General features: G+C 38.9%; 2 protein-coding genes across 3 annotated transcripts; both read left to right on the forward strand.

Moving 5' to 3' along the window:
• Window positions 1-475: 475 nt before the first annotated feature.
• On the forward strand, window positions 476-10,351 carry LOC113023814 (uncharacterized). The gene is made up of 6 exons (XM_026170206.2): window positions 476-523; window positions 4,253-4,438; window positions 6,002-6,126; window positions 7,238-7,529; window positions 7,738-7,885; window positions 9,452-10,351. Exons 4-6 carry the CDS (start codon window positions 7,247-7,249, stop codon window positions 9,555-9,557), a joined length of 537 nt encoding a protein of 178 aa, XP_026025991.2. The 5' UTR covers window positions 476-523; window positions 4,253-4,438; window positions 6,002-6,126; window positions 7,238-7,246; the 3' UTR covers window positions 9,558-10,351.
• Window positions 10,352-16,279: 5,928 nt separating this feature from the next.
• On the forward strand, window positions 16,280-27,734 carry gprc5bb (G protein-coupled receptor, class C, group 5, member Bb). Of its 2 annotated transcripts, XM_026170208.2 has the most exons (5): window positions 16,283-16,436; window positions 16,539-17,089; window positions 17,846-18,956; window positions 24,367-24,479; window positions 24,603-27,734. In XM_026170208.2, exons 3-5 carry the CDS (start codon window positions 17,846-17,848, stop codon window positions 24,645-24,647), a joined length of 1,269 nt encoding a protein of 422 aa, XP_026025993.1. In that variant the 5' UTR covers window positions 16,283-16,436; window positions 16,539-17,089; the 3' UTR covers window positions 24,648-27,734. The 2 variants fall into 2 exon arrangements, with proteins under 2 accessions (XP_080158865.1, XP_026025993.1); XM_080302739.1 differs by lacking the exons at window positions 24,367-24,479; window positions 24,603-27,734 and adding an exon at window positions 19,626-20,218 and having other exon boundaries at window positions 16,280-16,436.
• The last annotated feature ends 264 nt before the right edge of the window (window positions 27,735-27,998 follow it).

Raw genomic sequence — 27,998 nt, forward strand, 5'->3', positions numbered from 1 at the left:
ATGTCAGTGCCATTAGGATGAAATTATTGTGTCACCAACATTTAACGTTAGACATATAATTTTAACAGCCTCTGTAAACTAATATCCTGGCTGCTCGAGGCTCCGTTTTCTCTGACAGTTTCAATCAAAATTAGAAATGCTGCTCTGAGACTGAGAGAACTGATAGTGCTGCCTGTTGTGCATTTAGTTTCCAAAACACGTTATTCATGGTTACATACAATTTTAGACTGATGTGGGCCAAAGCCTAGCATAGCCTGTAACATTATTATGACGGACACATTTTATGAGTGAACTTGACTTTAAGTGACTTACAGGTTTCTTTGAAAAATACTTTCTTATATCCAGGTTCTTCCTCTTTGCTGCCGTCCTCCTCGCAGCGCAGGTTTGCCGCTGCTAAAACTAAACAGAGCTCCCTGAAAGGCTCAGCCAATCACACTGGCCATATTTGTCACATGACGTAGGACTCCAGTAGAGGACGTAATTGAACTCTTTCTGCTCCGCTGGGTGAATGAGACGCTGACAGGTCGGTTTTTCTTTCTATCGGGATTGTTGTTCTTTACTCGAAGAGATCAAATTATTGGTGGGGACACGTCCCTTCCGTCCATGCCAAATCTACGCCCTTGGACTTTGGGTTAAAAACTTTAATCGTATAATCGTAACGACGGCGTTAACGTTGACAGTCCTAGTTTGTTGGTTTGTTTTTATTTTAGTTTTTTTCAAGCTGGTTATTCGAAGCCCCTCCAGCCAGCCAGAGAATCCCCCGCCGTCCCGCCCCTCTCCTCCCTGTGTGTGGCAAGCAGCAGGCGCACCTCGCAAACGGAGGGCGCCTTTGCTTCCCGCAAATGGGCAATAGAAAACCGATCGGTGCCCATGCAATCCCCGTAATGCGCTGGCGTGATGTCGGGGCAGCGTGGGTGCGAGCGACTTTTTTTTTTTTTGCCACCCCACCAATATATCAAAAACCGCTACTGTTTGCACGCCACTATTCTTCCAGTCAAAGTACTGAATTATGATTGGGAATATTTTCTCTGCTCCATGGGTACTTCCGTCTGTAGAAACGCGACAGTACTGGATTTCATTACGAGTGACTTTACTGAATGTGGCGCTATCACACCAATGACAAGAGCTTCAGTCTTGGTGCGCGCACTGCTGAACTTTTTAGCTGTGTTAGAGTCTGTAAATGCTTTTTTAAGCAATGCACTAGTGCAATTCATGGATCTGTAGATATTGTGATGCTTCACAGTATGAATTGCCAGTGCAATCTGTTGCAGATACCGCAGCATCCTCGTTTTCCCAGGTGTAACAAAGAACTCAGTCAACTTATAGATTTATTTTCATACAGCCTTTTTATGTTTTTCTGTGTCCACGTGAGCAACAAGATCTCCGGCACCGTTGTTAGACACACAAATGTATGTGCCAGCTCTGAACACGGTGCACTCCGCCTCCAATTTATTTCGACCGGGACGGTACGAGGGAAATTTCTTTTGCAGTTCGTCTGAAAAGATGCACTTGCTCTTTGACATATTTGAAACATCACCAGGCACACTGCTGCGCGCTGTCTGTCCCGTCTGTGAGCGCAGAATATATGGGTTCTCCATAGGCCTACAGAAAAACCCGGACATTTTCATCAATCTTGAAAATCCCCCCGGACAGAACGTGAAAAGTGGAGACGTCCGAGGAAAAGAGAGCGGCTGATCACCTTAGTCTAAAGGAGCCAGGAGATTTACAAGACCATATGTAATTCAAAGCTTTAGTAACCTTATTTTTCAAATTGAGATATCTATATAATATAGATAAATCATTTTTATAGTTAAAATGATTAATATATATATATATAGATATATATTTGCAGGCAATTAAAAGTATACAGCAGTCAGTAAAACTTTGGCCACTGAGCCGATACTGTTAGGCTGGACATTTAATTATTATTAACATTAATTATAAACATGATTGATTAACATCAACCTAATCAGAACGTTTGTTATCTGCAAGTTGCATTAACACACAGGCCAAACCTCACTTCTGAGAATGTTGATATTCTTGCTTTTCCTCATTGCAGCCACCGCATTCCCCTTTAAACACACATACTTACTCATTCACCAGGACCATGTAGACACACACACGCATACCCATGAACGCACACCAAATGTATCTTATCCAGGAGTTACAATGATACAACATTTAAGAAAATATTTTCCTCAAAATATGTTATTTTATTATGACTTTTTTTTCGATACATGTAGCTGTAATCAGTCGAACCATTAAAAACATTGCAATATCTAAAAGAGAAACCAATGAGCATTTTATTTTAAAAGACTAAACTTTTTTTTTTCTCTTTTGAAGATGTATTAGTGCTCATTAATAACTTAAAAGTATTATTTTTTTCATCTAATTACTTGATTAATCATTGAATAATCAATAGAATAATCAGTGTTGTATTTGAAATGGAAGGAGGAAAGACAATGTAAAAGAAGAACAACGTGAAGAAGACTTTCCCTCATAGTCAGAGCCCCCTCAAATTTCAAGACAAAAATCTCCCTCTGGAGAGAGTGTGGTGTGCCTTCGCCTCTCCCACCAGGGCGTAACTGGACTTTGCTTCCCTGCCTCTGAACCCACCCTCAACACACACCTGTGGCTCACTCATGCTGATTCTGCTCTGGCTTCTCATCACGAGTATTATTCCTTGCAGACTACTTGAGATGGCAGGAGATGTTGCTTCCTCGCTGGATCGTCGCACTACCTAGCGTTGGTGTAGCCTAGTCTAGAGTTTCCTCCTAGCGTGGTTTTCCTTTGTGTACAGGCCTACTGGATTCCCTGCCCGTCTCTCCTGCTGCATGAATTCCTGTGGACGTGTGTGAGTGCACATAAGCATTCTGGATCGGACTGCCTGAGTGAGTCGCGGACTGTGTAAAAGAGGAGCGTGTGTGTGCCTGCCCTGGACCTTCCCTCACCTTCAGACACCTCCCCCCCGGAGCCCCATGTTGCCTGTTTACCAGTTCCACTGTATATATGTATATATCTTCACTTGGTGACATTGTAAATAAATCCTTCTCCATCTCTCTAAACTTCAGAGTCCTGCGAGTGAGTCCTCTGCCTAACAGACTGTGACAGTTAACACCCAGGAGGTCACTACACCAAAAAGCATTTAAACACATACAAGATTTAAATAAGGCAATGGCGACAATGAAACACAGGTCACTGAAGTGTTGCTACCCACATCATAGTTAAATGCAATCTGGACCCAAGCAGCAGAGACTGTTAGCAAATAAATATGATAAGAGCGGATAAAGTTTATACCACTGATAATAACAAGATAATTTCACTTGAGAGAGGGTATCCCTCTGACATGTAATTGGTGCCAGCAGACCCTTTATACTTATGCATACTGGATTACTTATCTGCCAACCTGCTGCCAGGCCAAACAGATCAAACCTGTGCCCCACTCACTGGCCTTTGGTGAGAAGCAGCAGGCTGGAGTGGGTATCTTGGTATCCCTCAACTTGCTGCCTGTACGTTGGGTGTTTTCCGGTGGACGAGAGGGTTTTTTCCCTGCAGAAAACGGGTCCTCACTGTTGTCTGTGCTTACCATTTAGAGTACCTGGCCTTCTTGGAATCACCGGGTGGGGACTCTATCATTCTACTTGGAGACTTTGATGCTCATGTGGGCAATGACAGTGAGACGTGGAGGGGCATGACTGGGAGTAACAGCCTGCCAGATCTGGACTTCTGTGTAAACCACAGTTTGTCCATAACAAACACCATGTTCAAACATGAGGGTGTTGGGGTGTCCATAACATACTAGGTCATACATTAATGATTGATTTTGACACTCAGGTGAACAGAGATGCTGAGCTGTCAACTAATCACCACCTGGTGGTGAGCTGGATCAGGTGGCGGGGGAGGATGCTGGACAGACCAGGCTCGCATGAAAGTAAGGTCAGGATACACTTGGAAAGCCTGGCAGAGACCCTGGTCTGCAAGACCCATGTCCCTCAGAGTGTTCTGTGGGATGTGCTTTGGAAGTCTGTCCCATTGCTACAAACCATTTGATCCTTATATAACCATTGCAAAAGCTTGGTCCACATAGCTGGTAATAAGTCGAACTCGTTCCCGGTGGGCGTTGGACTCTGCTAGGGCTGCCCTTTGTCACTGATTCTGTTCATAATTTTTATGGACAGAATTTCTAGGCGTAGCCAAGTGGCGCAAGGCTTCCACTTGGGCAGTCTCAGACTCTTGTCTCTGCTTTTCACAGATGATCTGGTTCTGTTGGTTTCATCAGGCGGTGGACTCTAGCTCGCACTGGAATGGTTCGCAGCCAAGTGTGAAGTGGCAGGAATGAGATGGTCCATGGTCCTCAGCTGGAAAAGATGAGGACTTCAACCACCTGGGAGGGGCTCAGAGTACCGCTACTCTTCCACATAGAAAGCAGCCAGTTGAGGTGGTTCGGGTGTTACGGGGTAGACGTAGTTAATAAAGTTAATGCTTTATTCTGTCTTTCATAGGTTTGGTTTTATTATATGAATGTTTGTATATAATTTGCATACATTTATTTTAAGTTTTTTTTTTTTTACTTCCTACCTACACGTTATTCAAAGCAGCACACTGCTTACACTGCATAAAAAATGGGAGGCGAGGGCAGTCAGAGGAGTCACAAAGCATGTACAGAAGTACCACGAGTATGAAGAACCTAGCAATTCATCAGAGCAACAAGATGGATAAGCCAGACACAATCCCAAGGAGATTGGTCCTGGAATGGTCTGTGGAACACTCCGTGGAACTGGAAAGGGAAAGGGAGGGCTGGGTTCTCTGCTTAGGCTGTTGCCCCCACGACCCAGACTCAGATAAGTGAGTCTGGGTTGTGGGTCACTGATTTATCCTTATTTAAGGACTTCACTGTCTTTCAATTACATTTTTAACCTTTGCATTCCATGCCCATTCAGGATTTATGTTACTTTTAATTTCTTTCTTCTTTACTTTGATTAAGTAAACATTCAGTGGTCAAAAATTACTTTAGTAAAAAAGATATGACAAAAAAATTCCTTACAAGCTTACTGATTTTGGGCTTCTGTATGACTGCCATAAATTAAAGGAGTAAAAGTACTGACTGAATGATCTACGGCAAATGCCTTTCTAATTCCTGCTCATAGATAAACACAGAATTTAGATTACTTTCAGTAGAAGTTTCATGGTTATTGTAGTTCACTAAATTTGGTTTAAATTTCTTTTGAGTAACTAAAATGAAATTTCAACTCATAAAATTCAAACCAAACATGTGGTGATTTGAGTTTTGGTATTTGAACATTTAGTTAAATTTGTCAACATAACAAGCATATAGGTGCTTTGTTGAATATGTTTATTAAAAAATGGGATGCAGTCAGATCCACAAACACATGGCAAAACATAGAAGAGCCACATCAACAGGACAAGACTCAACAGGACAAAACTGAGACACAGGACAAGACACTCTTTTGAGGATGCCAATGTTCACATTTTGGACCGAGAAGACAGATGGTTTGAAAGACGAGTCCATCTATCTCCACTGTGAATGACCGTTGTTGAACAGGGGTAGTGACTTATAACATCAGCTATCAACCACCTCTAATGCAGTCCTGACATACTGTCCCAGGTGCTTGAACCTCCGCTCGCACCTTGCATTAGATGACCTCATTAGGTCACATGATAGAACGGGCCGTCTCACAGTGGTTTCATCCTTATCTTCCACCGATGATAATGACCCACACCATTTTTCACCCCTTTGCTCATGTGATGACGCTCATGATTAGTAATTGGTATCTTTAAAAGTTTCACTTCTCTCTATGAATGACAGATGAAATGTCTTCGCAAACTTAAAGAACTCCTTTTGCCTTCTTTTCTCAGGATCCTAAGATCACAGTGTTGAAGTACATCTCAGTATGTGCATGTGCGCACTAAAGCAAGACAATGACATTTAGAATTTTACAAAAACACTGACACACCCACCTAATCACCTGCCTATTCATAGTGTTGCTGCTCCACCTTCTTTTCGACGCAGTGCAGTTGCATTTGTGTATTTAATACAGTCACTGTCACATTGAGAAAGAAGCAGGACCACACTGCCACCCATACACCTCTGACTGACTTATCAAGGTAAGAAGCATGTGATCTTTTCTCAGGTTAAGAAAAACATTCAATCATATAAGTGGAGAAAAAAAAGAGTAAGAAAAAATTAAGAAGCTATAATGTTAAAGCTATGAGCAGCGTGTTTTTTGTTGGTAAAATGTCCCTAACAAACCTTTTTTTTTCTTCTATTTTATGAAACAAGGTTATAAAATTTAATTCAGGTCAGTTATAACAGTCTTTTTTTTTAGTCAGTGGTACATCTTTGGGCCAGGTTTATGAAACACAACAATAGGTGAAGTTTTTTTTTGTTGTTGTTGTTTTTTAAAAATAAAATCAAAAGGCAGGTGGCACGGTGATGAAGTGGTTACCATTGAGGTCTTTGGGGTGTTTCCTGTGTGGAGTTTGCATGCTCTCTTTGTGTTTGCATGGATTGTCTCTGGACACTCCAGCTACTTCCCACAGTCCAAAGATATGTGTGGGGTCAATTTTCAGTTGACTATGAAAAAAAATGGATCCACAGTCCATTGAAAGTTGTTTACTTTGTCTTTCTGAATTGAAAAAGAGTCATCTACCAGGTAATGAGCGAGTCAAAGTATTAAAGCTGAACCTTTGCAGCAGATAGTCAAAAATAAATAAATCAATAAAATTAAAAATTACTGAATAAGACTCTACTTGAATGCAACATATTTCGAAAAGAACACTAACATTCACAGAACAAGATTTGCATTTTTATCAGGGTATTTTTTTTTAAAAACACATGCAAATGAAGACAGCACCATAACAGATTTAACCAAACATATAAAACTCAAAGGCATTTAGTGATTTGATGCAGAGAAACAGGACTTTTAGTCATGTGAGAGTAGGTTCTACAATTTCCTGTAAAAATTTACAGTGCTACCAAACCTGCTCACTTGCATATGTTGAAAGAGTGTGATGTGATTCATTGCTTCAACCTGATAAGCAAGTTTTCAAACATTGGTGAGAAGGGATTCCAGGTTTCAGTCTCGACTTAAGCCCATTCCTCTTGACTTTGGTGGTTTAACTTTTTTTCACTTTGTTTTATTCAGAGAAAAAAAATTGGATTTCAGAGCTTTACTGTAATTTCTATTTTCTATTTTCTTCATTTCTGTTTCTATAGAAAGACACAATGGAAAAGGGATTCCAAATCCCAGCACCACCATACCCTGGCCCCCCTCTGGACTACAATGCAGGAGTCTTCCAACAAGGTTACCAGCAAAGTGTCCAGCCTGTTGTCCAGCCTGTTGTCCAGCCTGTTATCCAGCCTGTTGTCCAGCCTGTTGTCCAGCCTGTTATCCAGCCTGTTATCCAGCCTGTTGTCCAGCCTGTTGTCCAGCCTGTTTTCCAGCCTGTTGTCCAGCCTGTTTTCCAGCCTGTTGTCCAGCCTGTTGTCCAGCCTGTTGTCCAGACAGGTGAGAAATTAGAGGTTACTAGTCATATAGTATATTTAAATACTTAAATACAGTGCTCTTAATTTATGATTCATTAATGTTACTTTAGTCTATGTGGTTGAAGGTTAAATCTGAATTTGGTGTCACAAAATTCCAGGTTTAGTGGAGTTTTAGTAAGGATGTATAATTATTAAAGTCATTTTTGGCTGTGTTGTGTTGTTTCTCGCAGTTAGCCAAGTGGTGGTGGTGGAGAATCTGCCAAAATGCGTTCCTGGACAGATGTTGTGCCCTTACTGCCACACCAATGTTGTGACTAAAATTGAGTACAAAATCGGACCATACACCTGGTTGGTTTGTGGCCTATTAGGAGTCTTCTTGTGAGTCAAAACCCCACTATACTCACACATACACATGAAGAAATTTGAACACACTGCAAAATGTCATATAAGATTATTTTCTCAGCAACATTTAAGTAAATATCAAAGTTTTTTGGTATTTGTGTGTGACCTGTTTCATCAAGTCATCATTATACCAGATGGCCTGATGAAGGTAGGACAGAAAATCTGTAGTTTATCAAACATTTCAACAAAATTTGATCAAAATATTGATTTAGTCTGCCTCACAGAATGAAGGTAGTTTAATGGTAGTTTCAATTAATCAACACCCTCAAGTGATAACTGTCAGAATCTAAACAAAGTAATCCAGGTCAAAAACACTAGGAAATCAAAATTCAACTAATCTTAAAGTAAAACAAAATGCGAGGTAAAACACAGCAAAGGGTAAGGGGGAAACTATATAACTATTAAATAAACAGAGTATAATGAGGGAACAGGCAAAAGGTGGGAGGAGCTGAAACCGCTCACAAATAATTAGACACAGGAAGTAGAACTAAATACAAAAAGCTAGGGACAAGATGTTGTCAAATGAAACAGGAATCAACTAACACTGACCTGGAGAAAGACTTGTGGATTTGAAAGACAAAAGGCAAAAAACAGAGACAAAATAGACACAATAAACACAACGGCTGCTCAGGAAAAAGCACAAAGACAAGACTAGGACATAAAAAAGAAGTTTCATAAGCAAGAACCCAGTAACCAGAAATATAGAAAACAAAACTCAAAAGCACCAGGAAATGCTGAACTCAGAACAAAATAATACAGAGAATGAGCTTAAATCATCTCTGAAATCCAAAAGATAAAACCGCAAGTCCACCACACTCAAAACTAACTCAAAACGCTGGCTCGAAGACCCAGGACCATGACAGAAAGTTAATAATTTTCTCAAAATGTAAATGATCGCACTCACTGCTTTACTCACACTCTGGGTCATGTTGTGACATATGACATATAGTCTACAGTTAATCCAGAATGCTGCTGTGAGACAGGGACCAGAAAGAGAGAGCATATTTGTCCCATATTAGCTTCTCTTTGAAGAATCCCTGTTAAATTGAAATTAATATTCTTCTCCTCGAATACAAATTCTTAAATATTCAGACTCCGTCTTCTCCTTCTTAAGACCTTATAGTACCATATTATCCCTATGTAGCACCTTGCTTTCACACTCCAGGCTTACTTGTGGGTCCCAGAGTTTTTAAAGATTTAATTGGCAGCTATCAGGCTGTTTCCACAAAACCAGTCCCAGAGTCAATTTGGAAGACCGACACTCTCTCTGCTTTTAAGATTAGACTCAAAACCTTTTTCTTTTTTTTAGGATAAAGTTTATAGTTAAGACTGAATCAGGTGATCCTAAACCATACCTTATTTATACTGCAACATGCTCAGATTGCTGCAGGACAATGACACACTGGAGTTTGTGAGGCACTGAGTATTTCTTATTCACTCTCCTCTCTTCACTCCCCAAATTATTATTAATATTCAGTCTGTAGAATGAATGAGTTGATGGGCATATGATAACCGTTTTGATGCTATTCTTGTTCACAACAGGTGCTGGCCTTGCTGTTTCATACCTTTCTGCGTCAATGATTGCAAGGATGTGGAGCATTCCTGCCCCTCCTGCAGCGGCATTATCCACGTCCACAGGCGCATGTGAAGCAGAACTGCAGTGTATGTTCTACTGAAGCAACAGCAGCAGGGCATCTCTGTGCAAACAGACATCCTCTGTAACCCTGTGCTCATCCTGTATACCTGTTTCCATGTTTTAACTGTATATAAACTGAACATGCTGAATATGTAGCTATGTAGAAGAGTAACAAAGAAACTTCCTTCCTTTCCTTTTAACTTAAGAAATCACCCTTTAAGAAATCACTTTATATAAATTTACTGTGAAAATATGAGTTAGTTATCAGGACTGTTTTTTTTTCTTTTTTGTTTTGGTGACAGTGGTGTTGTCTCTGTATCAAATACCTCAACGTTAAAGTGAAGGAAAAAAGCCTTAAATGAAGGCGTGTGGGTTTTTTAAAATAACATACCCACAAGTAAAATCAAATTTAGATGTTTTAGCGTTTAAAGTTATTCTTTGATTTTTCATTTAGATGACATATTGAATGTTTTCATTTAAATTTCTGATATTTTAAATATTAATATAACACTGATGACAAGATTAAAATGTCAGTGCTGACTAATTAACATTAGTCATTGTTTGCGACATTGTTCCATTTTTTTTTACAAACACTGGAACTATATTTTCACATTTACATTAATAAATAAATTCACATTTTTACCTTTTTTATAGTTTTTACCTACAACAATCATGTGATATGTCTTGATTTATCTGTTTATATTAAAAACCTTTACCGAAGTAACTGACTTGCTGCTTGTTAGATGTAATGATGATCTAGAAATAAAATTCAAATATTAATATAAAATAAACATAAAGGCATTTAACACTGAAGTGCAAAATTTCTTGACTCTACCACTGACATTTGCAATGGGTTTTAAGTCAATAAAATTGTTACTGAAGTAAACAAGCAAGGATATGTCTAGATCAAAATGTAAGTTTTTGAATATGCAAACAATGCAAAATATTGTTTGTTAAATGAGCAAAATAGAGAAAAATAATTAGAAGAGCATAATCATTTGAGTGAGGCATACATTTTTTCATTAAAATTAAATTAATAGGGGTATATTTTCACATTGACACCTATCACAGAGTGAGAAGTGTCAAAATAAATTCATGGTATGGGATATAGTGCCTTCCATCTGCTACATTCAAAATTGTTATTTTTGTATAAGTTTATATCCTTGCTTGTTTACATCTGTAGACCTCTTAAACTTTTCTTTGGTAGCCCAGAAAGAAGAACATTACAATGATCAATCCGTGAAGACACAAATGCATGGACAAGAACCTCTGCGGTGTCGCTTGACAAAACTTGTCTGATTTTGGCTATGTTGCTGAAATGATAAAAGGCAGTCTTTGTTATCTCTTTTACGTGAGACTCGAAGAAGAGCACCATGTCGAACCACATGCCCAAGTTTTTTTACCTTGTCCCTGCAATTTATGACACTGTCATCAATTTTCAAGATGAAATTTTGGGACAAGTGCTGAAATGTTTGTGGTCCGATGACCATCAACTCTGTCTTATCAGTATTTAGGAGCAAGAAATGATCTGATAACCAGCCCTTAACTGCAGATAGACAAGATTCTAGTTTAGAGACTTCAGCACAATTTTCAATGGTTAGAGGAACATAAAGCTGCAGGTCATCAGCGTAACAATAAAAAGTTACATTAAAAGAACACCAAGAGGCAGCAGATACATAGAAAACAGCAATGGTCCAAGTACAGAGCCCTGAGGGACCCCATGCCTCACTGCACAGGTCTCGGGAGAGAGATCATTTTTAAAACCAGCAGTCTGAGAGCTCCCAGACAGGTAAGATCTCAGCCATGATAAAGCATTTAGCAGGTAGAGGATCCAAAGAACAGGTTTTACATCGAGCTGCTTTTACAACCTTAGTTAATCCAGACAGAGAAATAACCTTGAAGACAGAGAACAGTTCATCAGCACCAACAGGTAAAGCAGCTGAGTAGTCTAATGTACAGCTCGAGGAGGGAGTAATCTGATTCCTAAGTGTTTCAGCCCTGTCTCTGAAAAACATAAGAAAGTCATGAGCTGTCAAATTAGAACAGCAGAGAGATGACTTACTCTCTGTAAGTTGCGACACTGTGTTGAATAAGAGTTTTGAGTTATGTTTATGACTCATGATGAGATTTGAGAAATTTGAAAGAAAGAAATTTGCTTTCGCTGCAGACATCGCTGATTGAAAAAAAGACATTGAGTCCTTCCAAGCCTGGAGAAATATTTCTAGTCTGGAAGATTGCCAGCGACGCTCTGCTTTTCTACAATTTCTTCTCAAATTCAAGAGCTCCTCATTTAACCAGGGCATAGGGTTCCTTTGTTGACATTTTAACTTCTTTACAGGTGCAACAGAGTCCAGTAGAAGAAGTGTAATATTAACGTTCGCAGTCAAGGTGTCCACACATAACTCCTGGGTAAAAATGGGGTCCAACACATCAGGTAAATGTAATTTAACTCCAAGCAATGCTTCGGGGCTAATATGACGAGATGATCTCAGGAGTAATTTTCCCTTGTCAGAAGCTGAAGATTTAGGGATTAAAATATCAACTAAAATTACTGAGTGGTCTAAAATAGGTAAAACACAGTTTTCAGTCACCGATACATTCAGTCCATAACCCAAGACAAGGTCTAGGGCAGGGGTCAGCAGCCTTTAAGACCCAAAGAGCCATTTGGACCTGGTTTCCATGCAAAAGAAAACACTGGGAGCCGCAAATACTTTTTGACATCTAAAATGAAGATAACACCGTATATATTGTTTTATACCTTTATGCTTTGTGTGAACAACTAAGGTGTGTTGCTTATGAAATCCATGAAGTGCTACAGAGAAAATTACATTTTGAACTCTTAAAAAAAATATAACAAAAGGAAAGACACCAACCTGAACTAAAATGATCCATGTAGCAAACAAAAACTGTTGTGAGCCGCCACCCTTATGTCGCCTTTGGGCTTTTGGAGCCTTGACTTGACTTTTAAAAATAATTCGAAAAAAAGCACTATGCTGCTGAAAAATGAAAAATAGATATTTGCAAAATTCTGCCTAAATATGTATTTTACCAGGTTAATGTGTGTGGCGGGGCGTCGTCTAGGGTGTGGCCTTTACATGTTGGCCCAGACACAGATTGTGTGAAATTTGAGGAATCAATTACATTTAAGAAATCTTTGACCAGGGGTTTATCCTCACAACACAGATGAATATTAAAGTCCCCCCATATAAGAATCCTTTCATAGTGAGCGATAAAACATGTCAAGAAGTCTGAAAATTCCGAAGGAAAAAAGTCGTTATATTTAGGTGGATGATAGATGACTATAATTAGAACCACGGGACAGCTTAAAGTCAGGAGTTGGGACTCAAATGAGGTAAAAACACCAGGACTTTGTATCTGTTTGCACTTAAAACAGTCAGTGACATCTAATGTAATGCCAGTATTTGACACAGTGGGTGTTGATAAAAGAGTATTTTCAGGAGGAGCTTTTAGTATCACCATTTAAACTCCTGCATACACACCATCCACCCATGTCAGGTACACTCCTAGTCTCCTGACTTTAACTCCACTTCACATATTTAAACTTCTTCAATCAACTTCTAAACAAGCAGGAAGTTAACATTTGATAAGCAGGATGATTTGATTATAGCTGCCAGTGCAGAGCTGCTGTTGTATAATATTAGTGCATTTTGAGTATGCTTAAAAGATCATTTCTACCTTTTCTAAATAATAACAGCATCAGTGATAATATAGTATAGTATATAAGTATATTATAGTTCACTGTCCTTATTATAGTATAATAAAAACTGAGTCCTTGCAGGTTCAATGCTGTCTTTTCATGTATGTTTTGATAGCAAATTACACTATTGATGGCCATGGTTTTATTGTTAATAATTACAATGTAAATCTGGGTTTCCAGCCATGTGTCCATCCATGCTTTCTTAGATGACTATATTTTTAAAGACAAACATATTTTGCCTAATCAATGTGCATTTTACGGCATATATTGTAAGGATGCTGAAGATAAGACATTATGTCATTCCCATGGGAGCCCCTATATGAAACATAATAACTAGGGTTCAGTGTGGCTCTGGACTGAGAAGAGACCTGAGGTGGTATAAAGCTGGAATATGCCTCTTTTTTGGAATGTGACAATAGACACTCCTAGATTAACAAGATTAGGACTGATGAATTCTGTTAGCGCTTCTCCATTTCTGTCGTAAATGCTCACAGGGACAAAACAGGAAACACATGCAAACTCTAAATATCAACCTGTGAAGGTTTGTCAAATATTTTAAGTCTGTGGCAAAAGATCTATTTATTAAACTGCATTCAAACTGCATGATGTCATCTTAATTATCATGAGGTCAGGACCAGTGTTGGTCAAGTTACTTGAAAAGGATAATTAGTTACTAATTACTGATTAACTCTCAAAAAAAAAGTAATCCCATTGCTTTAATCATTACTTATTTTCAAAAGTACTTAGTTACTTAGTTACCTTTCAAAAAACATGATAAACAACCTGAATACGTAATAAAGCAACAGACCTTTTAGCACAGTTCTATTTTTTATGCATAATCCATCATATAAAATTGAATCAAATGGAAAGCCTCTTGTTAAAAATTGTTTTATTAGTTTTAATTTTTTTTAATTTTATGCACATTACATTAAGCAAAAATTAAATTATATGCAACAGTCTTTGGCTTGAAGAAATTTGTTTAACATTTAGACCTATTTTCTGCATATTCCAGCATATAAAATAAAATAATGTTTTGTGTTTACACTCGCTCTTTCAAATAGCTGCAAGTAAAACACAGCAAAAAATAAATAAAATCAAAGATTCAGTGGCACTAGGTCCTGTTGCTATTCAAGCTATTTTCACCTGTTTAGCAGGAGTGGGGTGGGTGCCCGGTGCTGCAACAGTCATGTCAGTGGGCGTTTCTCTGTGAATTTCACATTCCCGTGGTGGCTTGCTAGGTGCTTGCACAGATTTGAAGTTTAATTTTTTGCTGTAGAAAGTTTTCTTCCCACACAGAGTGTACAGTAAACGCTAATGTTTTTGTCACTTTTTACAGAATCAAACTTAAAATATACACAGCTACATTCATGCATGAAATTATCTGAAAAGTTTATTTTGTGACCCATAAAGACTAATATTAAAACTACGTAGCTGCCTGCATTGTTGGATACTGGAGCCGGCTGGGCCACGCTATGAATTCTGGAATACGTTGGGCCACGATGGATACACCGTCTCGTCCTTCAACTGCGACCTGTGAAGGATGCAGCCTATTTTGCGAGATCTCGCATAAATTTAGCTTTACTGTTTTTTTTTCTCCAATGTCCCTTGCGGAGCTCCGTAGCAAGCATCTACGTCCCCAGTGGCATCATGCACTAGACTGCACATACAAGGAAGCAACTGCCTGAAAATTGGATTCATATTTGACACTCTGTTAAATGTAGAAAAAGAAAATTAAACAAGCTTTATACAGCATATTGTGGTAATTATTGAGCTTTAAAGGCTTTGTATATGTTATGCTGTAATGTGTCTGAAATTCAGATGATTGTTTGCATTGTCACATCAATCAAAATGCCATTCTAAACTACACTAAATGACTGCAAGTTGTTACTTTGTGTTTACTGCACAGACGTGACCTTTTTTAATGGTACCTCAAGGACAACTCGTTTATTTATAATGTTTAGGGTAATGCCAACCTAGGTAATCAGGCATTATTACTATTTTATTCTAGTAACTTTTAATCATTTTAGTAGCAGGATTAAATGACAATGAGCTGCACAGAAGAAACAATTCATCATCACTCTATTCATCTATAATTATAAACTTAAGCTGCTGCTTGCCTGCATGTGAGGGCTCATTATCTGGATTACACTCACATGATCGACTCAGCATGACACTAGTGTGCATACTTGTTGTCCAGCACTGAAAATTAAGCTCGTCTAATGGCCACTTGAAGCTGTCTCCAAAACAGTTGATCCTCGTAGACTGCCGTATTAAATTAGAGCATAATAAAGAAATGTATCAAAATAAATAAAGTTTTGATCTCGGCAGATAACTTACCAAATCTTAATAGCTGCATAAAGTTATTATAGTTATGGAGATATTACCTTTAACTGGCGCTTCCCCTCAGCTCATTCAAGCACAGAATCTTGGTGCCTCTTGGAACATTTTTAATGCTCCCTGCTGACCAAAGACAATGGCTTTCTATATTACCAGTCTGCTCAGGAGGTCTGTGCAACATTTCTGGTGAGCAGTATTTTGTTAATAGTAATAAGGAGGTATGTGGGTCTGTTTATTGAGTCTATGGATGCAGCTTGCTAGCATTAGCAGACGACCTAGCACTCCACATTATGCTCACTTCCATGTAATCAACAAGGTCGTGACAGAAATCCTCGAATTAAGACTTCACAACTTTACAAATCATGGCTATGTCCTTTTTTATACAGTCTATGCTTTACTTATTTGTGCACCACAAACCAGCTTTGTTTTTTCCTGCCTGCTCACTATCACTGAGCTCATACATCTGTCAGAACCAGTTTCTCACACACTAATCCAAACTGGCTCAGTGACAATGGTAGCTGCTCATTATGACTTTCCCAATGCCGTGTCCCTTTCTAACATCACATGCAGGGTAAAGGATTAATCCTGTCTAAGCAGACTTGGCTGAATCATGTCTTCCAGAAGATTATGCAACACTCTACTAGAATAGATACATGGCCACAAGGCTCACCTGTGTAGACTGACCACATGACACCCATCATTTTATATCATGTTGACACATGCAAACCATCAATAGACATCTTGCCACCTGAAAAAATAGCTTTGGTATAATTTATTGATGAAAGATGAATCTATACCTCCCACAACTATGGGTGTGCAGAAGACTTTTACAAGTGGTAAGAGGAAGACGTGGGAGCTTGAATGTGCAAATTAGTGACTAATCCTGGGCTGACTGTGAGATGTTTGTGTACTGCACTTATTTCCTATCTTCTTCCTAGTTATACAGGTGCATCTGCAAATCATACTCAACATACTCCCAGTGTGTGGGTGAACGAAAGTAAGCTGGGATTGCATCTCTGACACCTCCACAGATTCAGCGTGAAGCAGGGAGAGAGAGCGGCGCAGACATGCAGACAGAATGGATAGAAAGACGACAGAGGGAGCGAGAGAGTGAGGCAGAGAGTGAGAGAGACGAGTGAAAGAGACAGAAGATATATTTGACTGTGTGGGTGTGTGAAGTATCAAGGCATGCATCATAATTGTGGATTCTTCTTGGAGCAGCTGGACAAGTCAGTGCATCAGCAGGACATTTACTGGTCTTTCAAATTGTGTTATTTTGTACTTTAAAACAGTGGAAGCTGTGAGCACAGACAGCGACATTTTGAAAGACAAAATGGAAACCGACTTGTTTCTGCTGCCTCAAGGATTTCATTAACAGGGAATACAAAATTACTTCAACTAAGTGAAGTGATGCCAAAAATGATTTGTGGAAAATTATGATACCTCTGCACCCTCAATAATAGGAAATCAAGTGAAGACTTTATCTGAGGTGAGTTGGAGATTCTTAGAAAAATCAAACTGTGTTGAAATTTTGATGATGTTTTGTTTATTTTTTTTATTTGGTTTGTGCTTGTGTTCATTATGTGTATTAACCTATTCTTGTATTTCAGTTTCAGACCTTAAAAGGACATTTCTGCCTTTGCTTGTTTACAGTTTGAGGGTTAAAACTTTTTTGTACAATGTTGAATTGATTGGGTTTATACTGTGATTGGAGTCATTCTAAGGAAACCTTTTAACCAATGTGATTCTCAGTAATCAGTACAAACACTGAGTCTGTGTGTGTGTGTGTGTGTGTGTGTGTGTGTGTGTGTGTGTGTGTGTGTGTGTGTGCATACTCCTATGTTTTTCTGTGATTTGGGGTACTGAACTCGACTTCTCAAAAGCCCAGTGTGCAATGTAGCCAGCCCACGCTGTTTCCCGTTTCCATGGAAACTATTGCCCAGTGCTAAAAGCAGGTCTGTCGTGTGGATTGAATGCGCGAGTATGTGTCTGTGTGTGTTTGAAACATCTCACACAACAGGTATATTGGATGTTAACAGATATTGACTGCTGTTTCTACGGTGTTGTGAGGATGCAGTAGGAACTAATATGCAGAAATTTACCTTCACACTCACATCCCTGCCTCCCTCTTCTCTGGAGCTTTCACCCCAGTGTAACCTTCCTGTACTTGTATCTTTGTCTCTTTCTTTTAACCCTTTCTCTGTCTCTTCTCACCAGTACACTGTTTTCTGTCTCTGTCTCTAAGATGGCTCTCAGCCACATTATCATCTGCCTCCTGCCACTCATTTGCTATGGGTCATCCCACCCCTCTCCTCCGCCACCTCCTCCCCGGGGATGTAGTGTGGATGTGGATCCTCCATACAGGGTGCTCTGCGACCTGGAATCAGTCTGGGGTGTTGTTCTGGAAACTGTGGCCTGCAGCGGTGGTCTCACATCAGTGGTCCTCGCTGTGCTCCTGCTAGTCAAGATGCGCTCCATTTCTGATCCTGCCAAGCGCTCCAGCCTGGGGCCTCTACTCCTGCTTCTGGGCACACTTCTTGGGCTTTTTACCATCTCTCTGGCTTTCCTGGTGGGGAAGAACCAGGCGCTCTGTGTGGTTCGAAGGGCCTTTTGGGGACCCCTTTTTGCCCTCTGCTTTTCCAGCTTACTGGTGCAGGGTGTGAGGCTCAGGAGGCTGGTAGCTGGAAAGGCAAGCCCATCTGGCAGCTCCCTTGCAGCACTCGGTCTGGCCTTGGCCTTGGTTCAGGGGATAATCTCTGCCGAATGGGTGCTGCTGACTGTAGTTAGGGAGGGTCACCCAGCCTGTGAATATCCACCTTTAGACTTTGCCCTTACCTGCAGTTACACTTTGGGGCTTCTTCTCATAGCCATGGGTCTCTCTCTTGGGGTGGTGCTGTGTGGTGGAGAGCTGGCAGTAGATGGAGGAAGTGGCAATGACGAAGACAGAGAAGGAGATAGTGAAAGACGGAAATGGAAGTGTAACGCAATCTGGCTCGTCCTGTCCAGTCTCGCATCAGCATTACTATGGGTGGCCTGGCTGGGGTTTTACCTTTACGGCAGCCAGACGTTAAGGGGAAGGGGGAACAGAGAGAAGGGAGGGGGGAATAAGGATGCAAAAGTGTTCGATGAGCCTGCACTGGCTGTCGCCCTGGTTATTCAGGGATGGCTTCTGCTCCTGTTCCACGCTGTCCCAGAGACTCACCTGTGTCTCCTGAAAACTTCACAATCCGACACGCAAGACTTCTTTGACACCAGTCACACGTCTCCTCCTTCACATTACGGAGATGAGCTCCCTGCACATTCGCACCGATCCTTCCAAGAGAACCAGGCCTTTTCAATGGAGGAACACAGTGCAAGTAAGCCTATGTGACGTGTGTGCATGTCTATACCTGAGTGACAGAGATAACTAATCTAACAAAAAAGGGAACTTATTAGGTCATAGTTTCAATATGTTAGGTTGAGAGCAAAATACGTTTAGCATTTGAGTGTTTTACAGTAAATTATGAGACCACTGTTGCTAGGCAACTGGCAACAAAAATGGGGACCGTGACAACCTTATGAAGAGAAATGAAAAAGGAGAAAACAACAAAAGTAATTCATGTGGTTTGTCTTTTTAAAATCTCAGACATGTTACATAAAATTGAAATAAATCGTTTTAATTGATTGAATACATTTAATGTTACAGTTCCAAATTAGTTTTATTAATAATTTATAAAAGAATATTAATTAAAATAAAATTATGTTAGATCAATCTGAATATCAATTAGATATAAAAATTGGTATCTTACAACCACATTTACATTTTTCCCATTAAAACTCTTTGAGCCTCTCACGAGTTCATGAAAACACAAGGTTAACCAAAATATTTCAAGTCAAGCGGAGACTGAAAATGAAAAATCTGATGGGTACATGGTTATGGTGCATGACACACTACTGCCTTCTTTGCTGCTTGTCAATCCTCTGCTTTTAATCACCTTCTTTTTTTTTTACAGTAATAACTGAACTAATCCTACTTTGAATTGCAGGCCAGTTTTCCATTCATCATACATGAAAAAAAACTACATCACCATCCAACCATGAATGGCAAGTAGTCTTATTTACAGACAGGGAAGCTCATTTCTAGGTACTGTATGGGAAGAATCCAATTAAACCTCAGAAAATGTCTGATTTTTCAACAGGCTTTTACTGCAGTACAGTTATGAGTCATCTCACTTTGATTGCTCGCTATATTTATTTGAAGCGAGATGCACAGATGAAGAGCTAAGCCTCGATAAGCCAGGATAAACAAAGAGTGAAGGGAATAGAAAGGCACATGCAGTCTCCAGCATGATGATGATATTTGGTGATCCTTTTAGACTTCTTAATAGGCAGTCAGATCTAGAAGAAAGAGAAATTTAAAAGAGAATTTAATTTGTGGTTGAAAGTAAAAGGTAAAGGTTTCTCTTAGTTATATAACTGATAATGTAGTCTAAGCTATGTTTTAAAAACCGTGAGTTTGTAAGGGCAGCTGGTGAGTGTGTGTAATACCTAAAAATGATCCACTTCTCAGTTTATGAAAAAAAAAAAACAACAGAAACCCCATACAAACAAAAGAACCAAACAACAATAAAAATACTGCTTGTGTCTCATTCCCATTCGCTGCTCCATATTAAGTCATGTTATGTAGACGAGTGTGAACTGAGCTCAGTCGCAAAATGGAAAAAAGAAAAACACCACCAACAGCAAACACTCTTGGACACTAATGGTGTGACTTTCTAAGTGCCAATTTATTGCATAATTGCTAATGCATCATTTAAATGAAAGATCAAAATCAGCAAAATAAATAAATACTGCTAAGCATTTTTGTGATTAAGACATAATATACTGAGCAATACTAACAAATCCTTTCAAGACAGTTTAAGTTACAGCACTGCTCTCATTTTTCTTTTGATGCAGTATTTGATAGTATGCGAGGGCTGGATGGTGACCTTCCGTTGTACAGTTTCTTGTGAGGCACTGTGGGATACGTGTACCTTTGCACTGGGGCACATGGGAAATACAGTTCAGAAGAATTTTGCTAAAAAAAAATCTCAGTCAAATGAGAAGTTTGAGTCTCATTCTATTGTTACATGTTTTATCATTCACTATTAAGGTTAGTATATGTAGTGAATCATTCTGGAATTTCTGACACAGTCATAACATTTATTAAAAAATGATTCACAGTTTAGCAGGTCTTTACTCTCCATCCAGGTCTCCATAGACAAACTCTGTGCACCTACACATGTAACCAAATGACTTTTCAAAGTAGTATTACTAAATCTCTAGGTTAAACTATTGGTTTTGAGTTTAATTTATTTCCCCTAACATAAATGAAACAAATAAAAAACAAAAGACAATTCAAACGTGTAAAAATGGAACATACTGTAGACTAAGAAAAACTTAGATTCTTCTTGAATTGTTGCACTTAAATAAACAGTAAATACAACATAGCACAGATATTTAACACAAACAAGTTGTGCATTATCTTATTGTGCCATAAAAATGATAACACAGATCTTACATTGCTGGGAAATGGGAAATGTTTTGTCATCTTTTTGTTTCAGTGTCTGTAATGTGGAATGTATTCATGAAGAGAGAAAAACATGGGATTCCACTTACTCTCTACAAACCCAACCAAAATGCAGATCTGCACATTTTATGGCTTATAAATAATACATAAGGACTAAACTAATGAGGTCACATTCCATGAGGAAAAGCTAAGTAGGAAGTGATTCAGTCATAACCATACAGGTGTTTTTATATACTCCAATCAGACCACTGCTCAGGTGAAACTGTAAAAATGAATGCAGACAGTCTAAACAATGGAAATAAAGAAAGAATGCAATGTTTGCAAAACATGCTGAAACTGAGAATTTAAAAAAAGTACATGCTCATTTTTGATTTGATATTAGCTACGCCTTTCAAAAACACTGGAAAGGGGCTTGTTTATCAAACCGTTCTTCATCAAGCACATGTCTTTTAAGTCGATACACGATACAGACACAAGACAGTGCAGACACAACACTGTATCTCCAAAAGTTGATTCTGTTCATCTGGACGTAGCGTTTTGTGGGAGAAACGCTTCGTCACTCATCCAAATGACTTCTTCAGTCTCAGCTGACTGCAGGTTTCCCCAATCTTATAACCAGTACATTTGCATAATGACTGAAACCAGCCCAGTGAAGGAACAATGGGCTGGGAGGTCAGTTCCTTAATCTTAATTGTGCAAATTCTCATGACCATTGATCAACAGCCACTGACCAAAGCCCACTGACCAAAGCCCACTGATCAATGGCCATGAGTACCATTCACACAGAGTTGGGGAATGGCTGCAATCACAGCATTGTAAGGTGGTGACAGATGTACCCTTAGGCCCCTCCTCGATTCAGAGATGGTCTTTCCCTTTTCACGTAAATGGCCTCCTTGACTCCGCGCTCAAACCAGCGTTCCTCCCTGTCCAGGATGTGTACATCCTCATCCTTGAAAGAGTGTCCACTGGCCTGTAGGTGTAAATAGACTGCGGAGTCCTGGCCTGACGAGGTGGCTCTACCTCATCAGGCCAGGACTCTGCAGTCTATTTACACCTACAGGCCAGTGGACACTCTTTCAAGGATGAGGATGTACACATCCTGGACAGGGAGGAACGCTGGTTTGAGCGCGGAGTCAAGGAGGCCATTTACGTGAAAAGGGAAAGACCATCTCTGAATCGAGGAGGGGCCTAAGGGTACATCTGTCACCACCTTACAATGCTGTGATTGCAGCCATTCCCCAACTCTGTGTGAATGGTCCTCATGGCCATTGATCAGTGGGCTTTGATCAGTGGCTGTTGATCAATGGTCATGAGAATTTGCACAATTAAGATTAAATTAAATTAATTTAAATTAATTAAATTAAGAAGTCACTTGGATGAGTGACGAAGCGTTTCTCCCACAAAACGCTACGTCCAGATGAACAGAACCAACTTTTGGAGATTTACTTACCTGGATGACTGAGCATGCATCAAGACACAACACTGTACTTGTAGTGACTTCAGAAAGTTGCTAAGAGACTGAGGTTGGGCTGCTAACATGTCTGACTTACTAAAAAAATTCAAAACATGAGATCCTGCATTGCACAGTGAGAGATGTTAAAGTTGGCTGTTGTAATGGTCTCGCAACCAAAGATAGCCTGGGACAAAATTCTGACAGTGTTAGAAATCAAGGATAACTATCTCACAATTTCACGGTAGCTGTGACCTACTTCAATTAAATAACCAGCCAACCAGGAATGCAGCTGAAATGACGCACTAATCAACTCAACACCAGCAGTTCCTTTTTTTTTAAATACAGCATGTCAACAGCTGCCTTTGTGAAAGCAACTAAGGGAATGTAGTGGAAACAAATAGCAAAGCGTCATAGCTCGTGACAGAGCAGTTTTCATTAAGCACAGAGTCTACATGAACCAAACTTGATTTCCAGCCCAGGTATATTAAATCCATGTCACATAGTGCGGCATGAAATGAACTTATACAAATCAGAACGCCAGCAAATTTAAAGTGTTCAGTCTTTGCAGGAGACTTAATATGAACGCTAACAAGAAGAAACCTTGGACGTCACTAGACTGAGTATGAGCAGTCATCTGCCTCAATCTGTCTATAAAAGCAGAGTGAAACAAAGGGCACTGAGCAACAGCAACAGTATGTACTGAGCAGGTTTGTAAGTTACTGCAAATCAGAAACATGCAGGAAACAGAGATGCCTGTAGAAAAGAACAGAGGCAGAAAGGACAAAGACAGAATCAGTAGGCATGAAGTAACTGAGAAAACAAGTGTGGGAAATAAATGCATGACATGAAAAGAGAACAGAACAAAGAAGGCAACAAAACAAGTGTTCAATTAATTCAAATGAGTCAAAATGTAGAACTGAATTCATTTAAATTGCTTACTGCTATGAGCAGTAAGCAATTTTGTTATGGAAAGGCACCCACCTACATCTCACTGCATTAAGAATAAATAAATAAATAAATAATAAATCTTCAATGGACTCTATGCAGTCCTGTGACAAACTAAGTACAGCCCATGATTCAATTACTGGTTGAACCACTTTTGGCAACAATAACTCACACACCTCTCACAAGGTCACACCAAAGCATTTCAACTGGGCGAAAGGCATTTTGGCCAAACATCTTCACTTTAATTTTGTCTGTCCGAACGATATTATTCTGACAGCCCTTCTAAACAAGCCATACTTCTTGTCTTTTTTAACTGTGCTGTCAAGAATTTAAATATTTTGCAAGTTAACTGAGTGTTGTAGAGTCTGAGATGCAGCTGTTTGTTATTTTTCCCTCTAAGCACTACACGGCCTTACCTTGGGGCGAATTTACTGGGATGTTTGCTGGGAAGATTGTGGCACCTGAATGCTTCAGATCAACAAACCACCAACCCATGTGGTTGGTGCCACACGAACCAGTGATCAACAAATCAAGTGCATTTGATTAGCAGCAACTGGATGCCACTTACCCTTTTAATTCTTATGGAAGCAGTAAGGGTGTACTTAGTGGCTGACACAATGCAGAGCCCTCTGACAAGTTTCTCTTTCACATGGCTGTAGTTTATTCATCCAAATAAAGATCACAAAAAGGTATATGATCAGTATGAAAGTTATACTTAAAGTCAGCTGCTTGGACTTTCAAGGTTATGTAATAATTATAATCAGATGACACATTGGTTATTCTTAGTACCAAATGCATCTTTTGTGTGTGTGCGTGCCAGCTCTCCGAAGCGGAACATACCACGGTAGCCATGGAAGTATGCGTCCTGGTATCGCCTTCAGAGGGCATGTCTACCAACCTACCGAGATGGCTCTAGTGATGAACGGTGGTACAGTAAGTATGCCATAAACACAAACTGCGTTTTTGCCTCTAAATCACTCTGGAATAACATGACTGTACAGTAGATTAGATACAGTAGAATGCTGTACTTTCTCACTACTTGTTCGTGTCTTATAGATGCCCACAGCCCCAGTTAACTACACTGGACGACGGTTATGGTAATATACGGGGCAAATGTTGAAGAGGACACACTTCAGTCACATTTTTGAGGGAAGAAGTATTAAAGACGGTACATATCACAAAGAAGCGACTTCATAAGAGATAGCTATGTTTACTGTGTTTGTGTTTTTTGCCACACATGTGCAGATTTGGCATTTTAAAAAGAAACTAGTGGTATTTTTGCCTACATTTTCCCGAAGGCTTTTTTGATGGATGTAAAGGAACAAGAGAGGGAAGAGAAAGCGACATCTCTCAGTAAAGTGATATTTTTCGATGATGCATTTTTCGATGAACACGTGTAATCTGAATTATAATACATACACACAAGAACAAGAAGTCTATTAGCACAACTAAATGTTATATTTAAAGTGTTTTTTTTTTTATTATATTATATTAAAAGAGACATATTGAATGACCTGTTGTTAAACCATGACAGAGTTGAGCTTAGAGGAAGACTTGAATGTGTTGAGGTAAACTCTTTTGCCTGAGCAGCACCAAACCAGTGCTGCAACATTCTAACTTTTGTTTATCAACCATGCTTACTTCATAAAAATGCACTTTGTATGTCATTTATTATTATTATTATTTTTTTGTTTGCATTCAAGCTACAACTACAAATAAGCTGTTAGGATAGGTATGTAAAATACCTGCTTACACCCACAATGCTTGCACAGCCTCTGTTTTTCATCCTGGAAAGTCCCAAAGGATTCGCATAGTGATTTTCTCTCTATCCCTCGCCTTTCCAATATAAGTACTGTTGGGCAGTTTGCCACATTCACAGTGTTTACTCATAAAGGCTTTGTATTCAGCAGATCTCGTGCAGGGCTGTGGAGGACTATCAAATAGATTTTAAAAGGTGAATAAAAACTCTACAGCTTGTGGATTGTTTTTTTTAAACAAGGTTAATTTTTAATAAGCCTATGATAAAAAGCCATTTAATACTGCAGCACTAATCCTGCAGTATTAGTAAATAGGGTTTACTGTTAGTGGCTGTAATTTTGCACTTTATCAGCACTGATTACATCTGGGAATTGTGATATTTGACATTACTGGACATGCATGTAAAAGCACAGTTTAAAGGTAATGTATTTTGTCAAAACATAAGTGTTTTGTTTTCTAGAATTTTAATACCTGTATACTAAAGAAAATGACCAGTTGTTTGTGTTTCTAATAAATTGGCATTGGAGAGATCATTGACAAAACAGTCTCACCCCTCTAAGCCAATAAGTCAGAAAATTTACATTTAAAAATAAAACAATTTCTGGACAATCAAGCAAATCCCGTTGCTGAGGAAGGCCAGGTATGTGTAAACCTAAAAGAAACAGGTAACCGTTTCTGTGGTCAGACTGTTTTGTCTTGCGGAGTTTATTGTGCATTATCAACATTTTTTAGATGTATGATAAAATCTTAAAAATGGCAGAAAAAGTAAACCCTTTGGAATTAAAAATCTAAATTTTTTTATTGGGTTTTTATCCATTAACTGGTGGTGAGAAATAAACAGCTGTCATTAGTCTTCATTAAACATAGTGAATATATATATTGACAAAGGAAAAATGATGAACCTTGGATCTTATACCTCCCTAAACTGTCATATAACGATGCTCCTGGGTTCATTTTAGGATTATATTTCACTGAAATCATTCTGTAGTACACTGGTTAATAAATTCATTCCAGAAAGCCATAAAATGTATATAAAAGATGGCTGTAGCTTCTGAGTCTGATAAGTAAAGCTAGTGCCAAAGTGCCTTAAACATGGGTTCTTTCTAACGGTCAGCAGGGGCCCTTGATGTTGCAAAAAGAAGTCAAAATTTATAAAAGTCTGGGCTCCCTTGATTCCCACCTTTGTAAGAACTTCCCCTATGAGTTTAAGGTCTTAATCGGTTGTTTCACATTTTTTGACTACAACAAAACATTAATTTTGTGTATTATGGTCCCACCTCAGTCAAAATGACAACAAAGCAGGCTTTATGGTATGTTGGCAAGACAGAGATGATGATTTTACTTCAGGTTAGGCTTATTGTTCTCATTATTACCTTCTTACCTAACCTCTACTAGACTTCAGCTTAATACCACCCATCCTTACATTATACTGAAGCTTAATGGTGGTGATCACTTGGTGGAGTCCCAGGCGCAACAGAAACAAAAGTGGCCCAAAATGATAACACTATGTGGGATATCACATGTAAGTTTACATGTAGGGTTATTTTGATAATTCCAAAGGGTTTTCTTGCATTTTCTTCCCACTTTACAGTTAAACTTTAAATTCCATGAAACAAAATGAAAAGATTTGGCATAACTGTAAATTTAACTGGAAACCTTTGATATTTTGGGCCAGATTTGCTGACGTATTGCACAAGCAGAAATTGGGTTTTGGTGTGAAAAAAAAAGTAACATCAGTATTAACAAAGACATTGCAGTAACAAGATTGCATGTCAGAGGTGGGATTTCAGAGATTTTTGTGACCGATCCAGTCGTGATATTTTACACTGAAAAACAGCATATCACATTTTTTGCAATTGATATTATAATGAACTGAAAGTGGGTGTGTTTAGATAACTAACCACACCTGTAAGTGCTATTTGGGGATCGTGCTCACGCACTATTTTGTCCTGTTTAGTAAATCAAGCCCATTTAATTACAATGCTGAAAAGTTTGTGTTGAATTTAACCTATTAAGACTCAGTTAACTTTGAGACTGAATTCTGAATCCAATCCTGAACAAGTTAGTAAAATGAGGTTGAAAAGCAGGTCTCACAATGTTCTTCTCTAATCTTGAGACCATTTCTTCTTACTATAACACTAAACAACTAAACTGTGAGTGATTTTACTTTTGTGTAAAGCCTTGTGTTCTAATATAGTACAATGAAAATATGATCATTGTAGGATTTTTTTTAATGTATTAAGCCTATATAACTGATTTTTAAACATGTACTGTAGTTGTTCCAAATGTGAAAAAGCACTGGTATTTCTTTTTTGAGATCCTCTTATAATGATAGCTCTGTCACTGTTTTATGGCAGCATAACATGAATGTCTGTAATGTGATTTGCACAAAGTGACTAATACATCAGTGCACCTATTCTGTTAAATATACCCTGGTGTTGTTGTTTTTATTGTTGGGATAACTATAAAGTCAGGTACTACTACATCTAGTTCAGATGTATCGTCGTCAAGTGTTCAGTGCACTGTAACTGAATCACAAATAAAGAAAGAAATGGTGCAACTGTTTTAACACCAAACTGGTTTCCAAGCAACACTTCAAGCATATAAATGTATGTTTCCTGAAAAGATTATCCTTAAAATTGGTCCACATATTAGTCCACACATTCTCCTTAACAATCCTGATCTAGAGTGTAT

The sequence above is a fragment of the Astatotilapia calliptera genome, chromosome 6 (genome assembly GCF_964374335.1).
Source record: "Astatotilapia calliptera chromosome 6, fAstCal68.1, whole genome shotgun sequence".
NCBI classification, from domain to species: Eukaryota; Metazoa; Chordata; class Actinopteri; order Cichliformes; family Cichlidae; genus Astatotilapia; species Astatotilapia calliptera.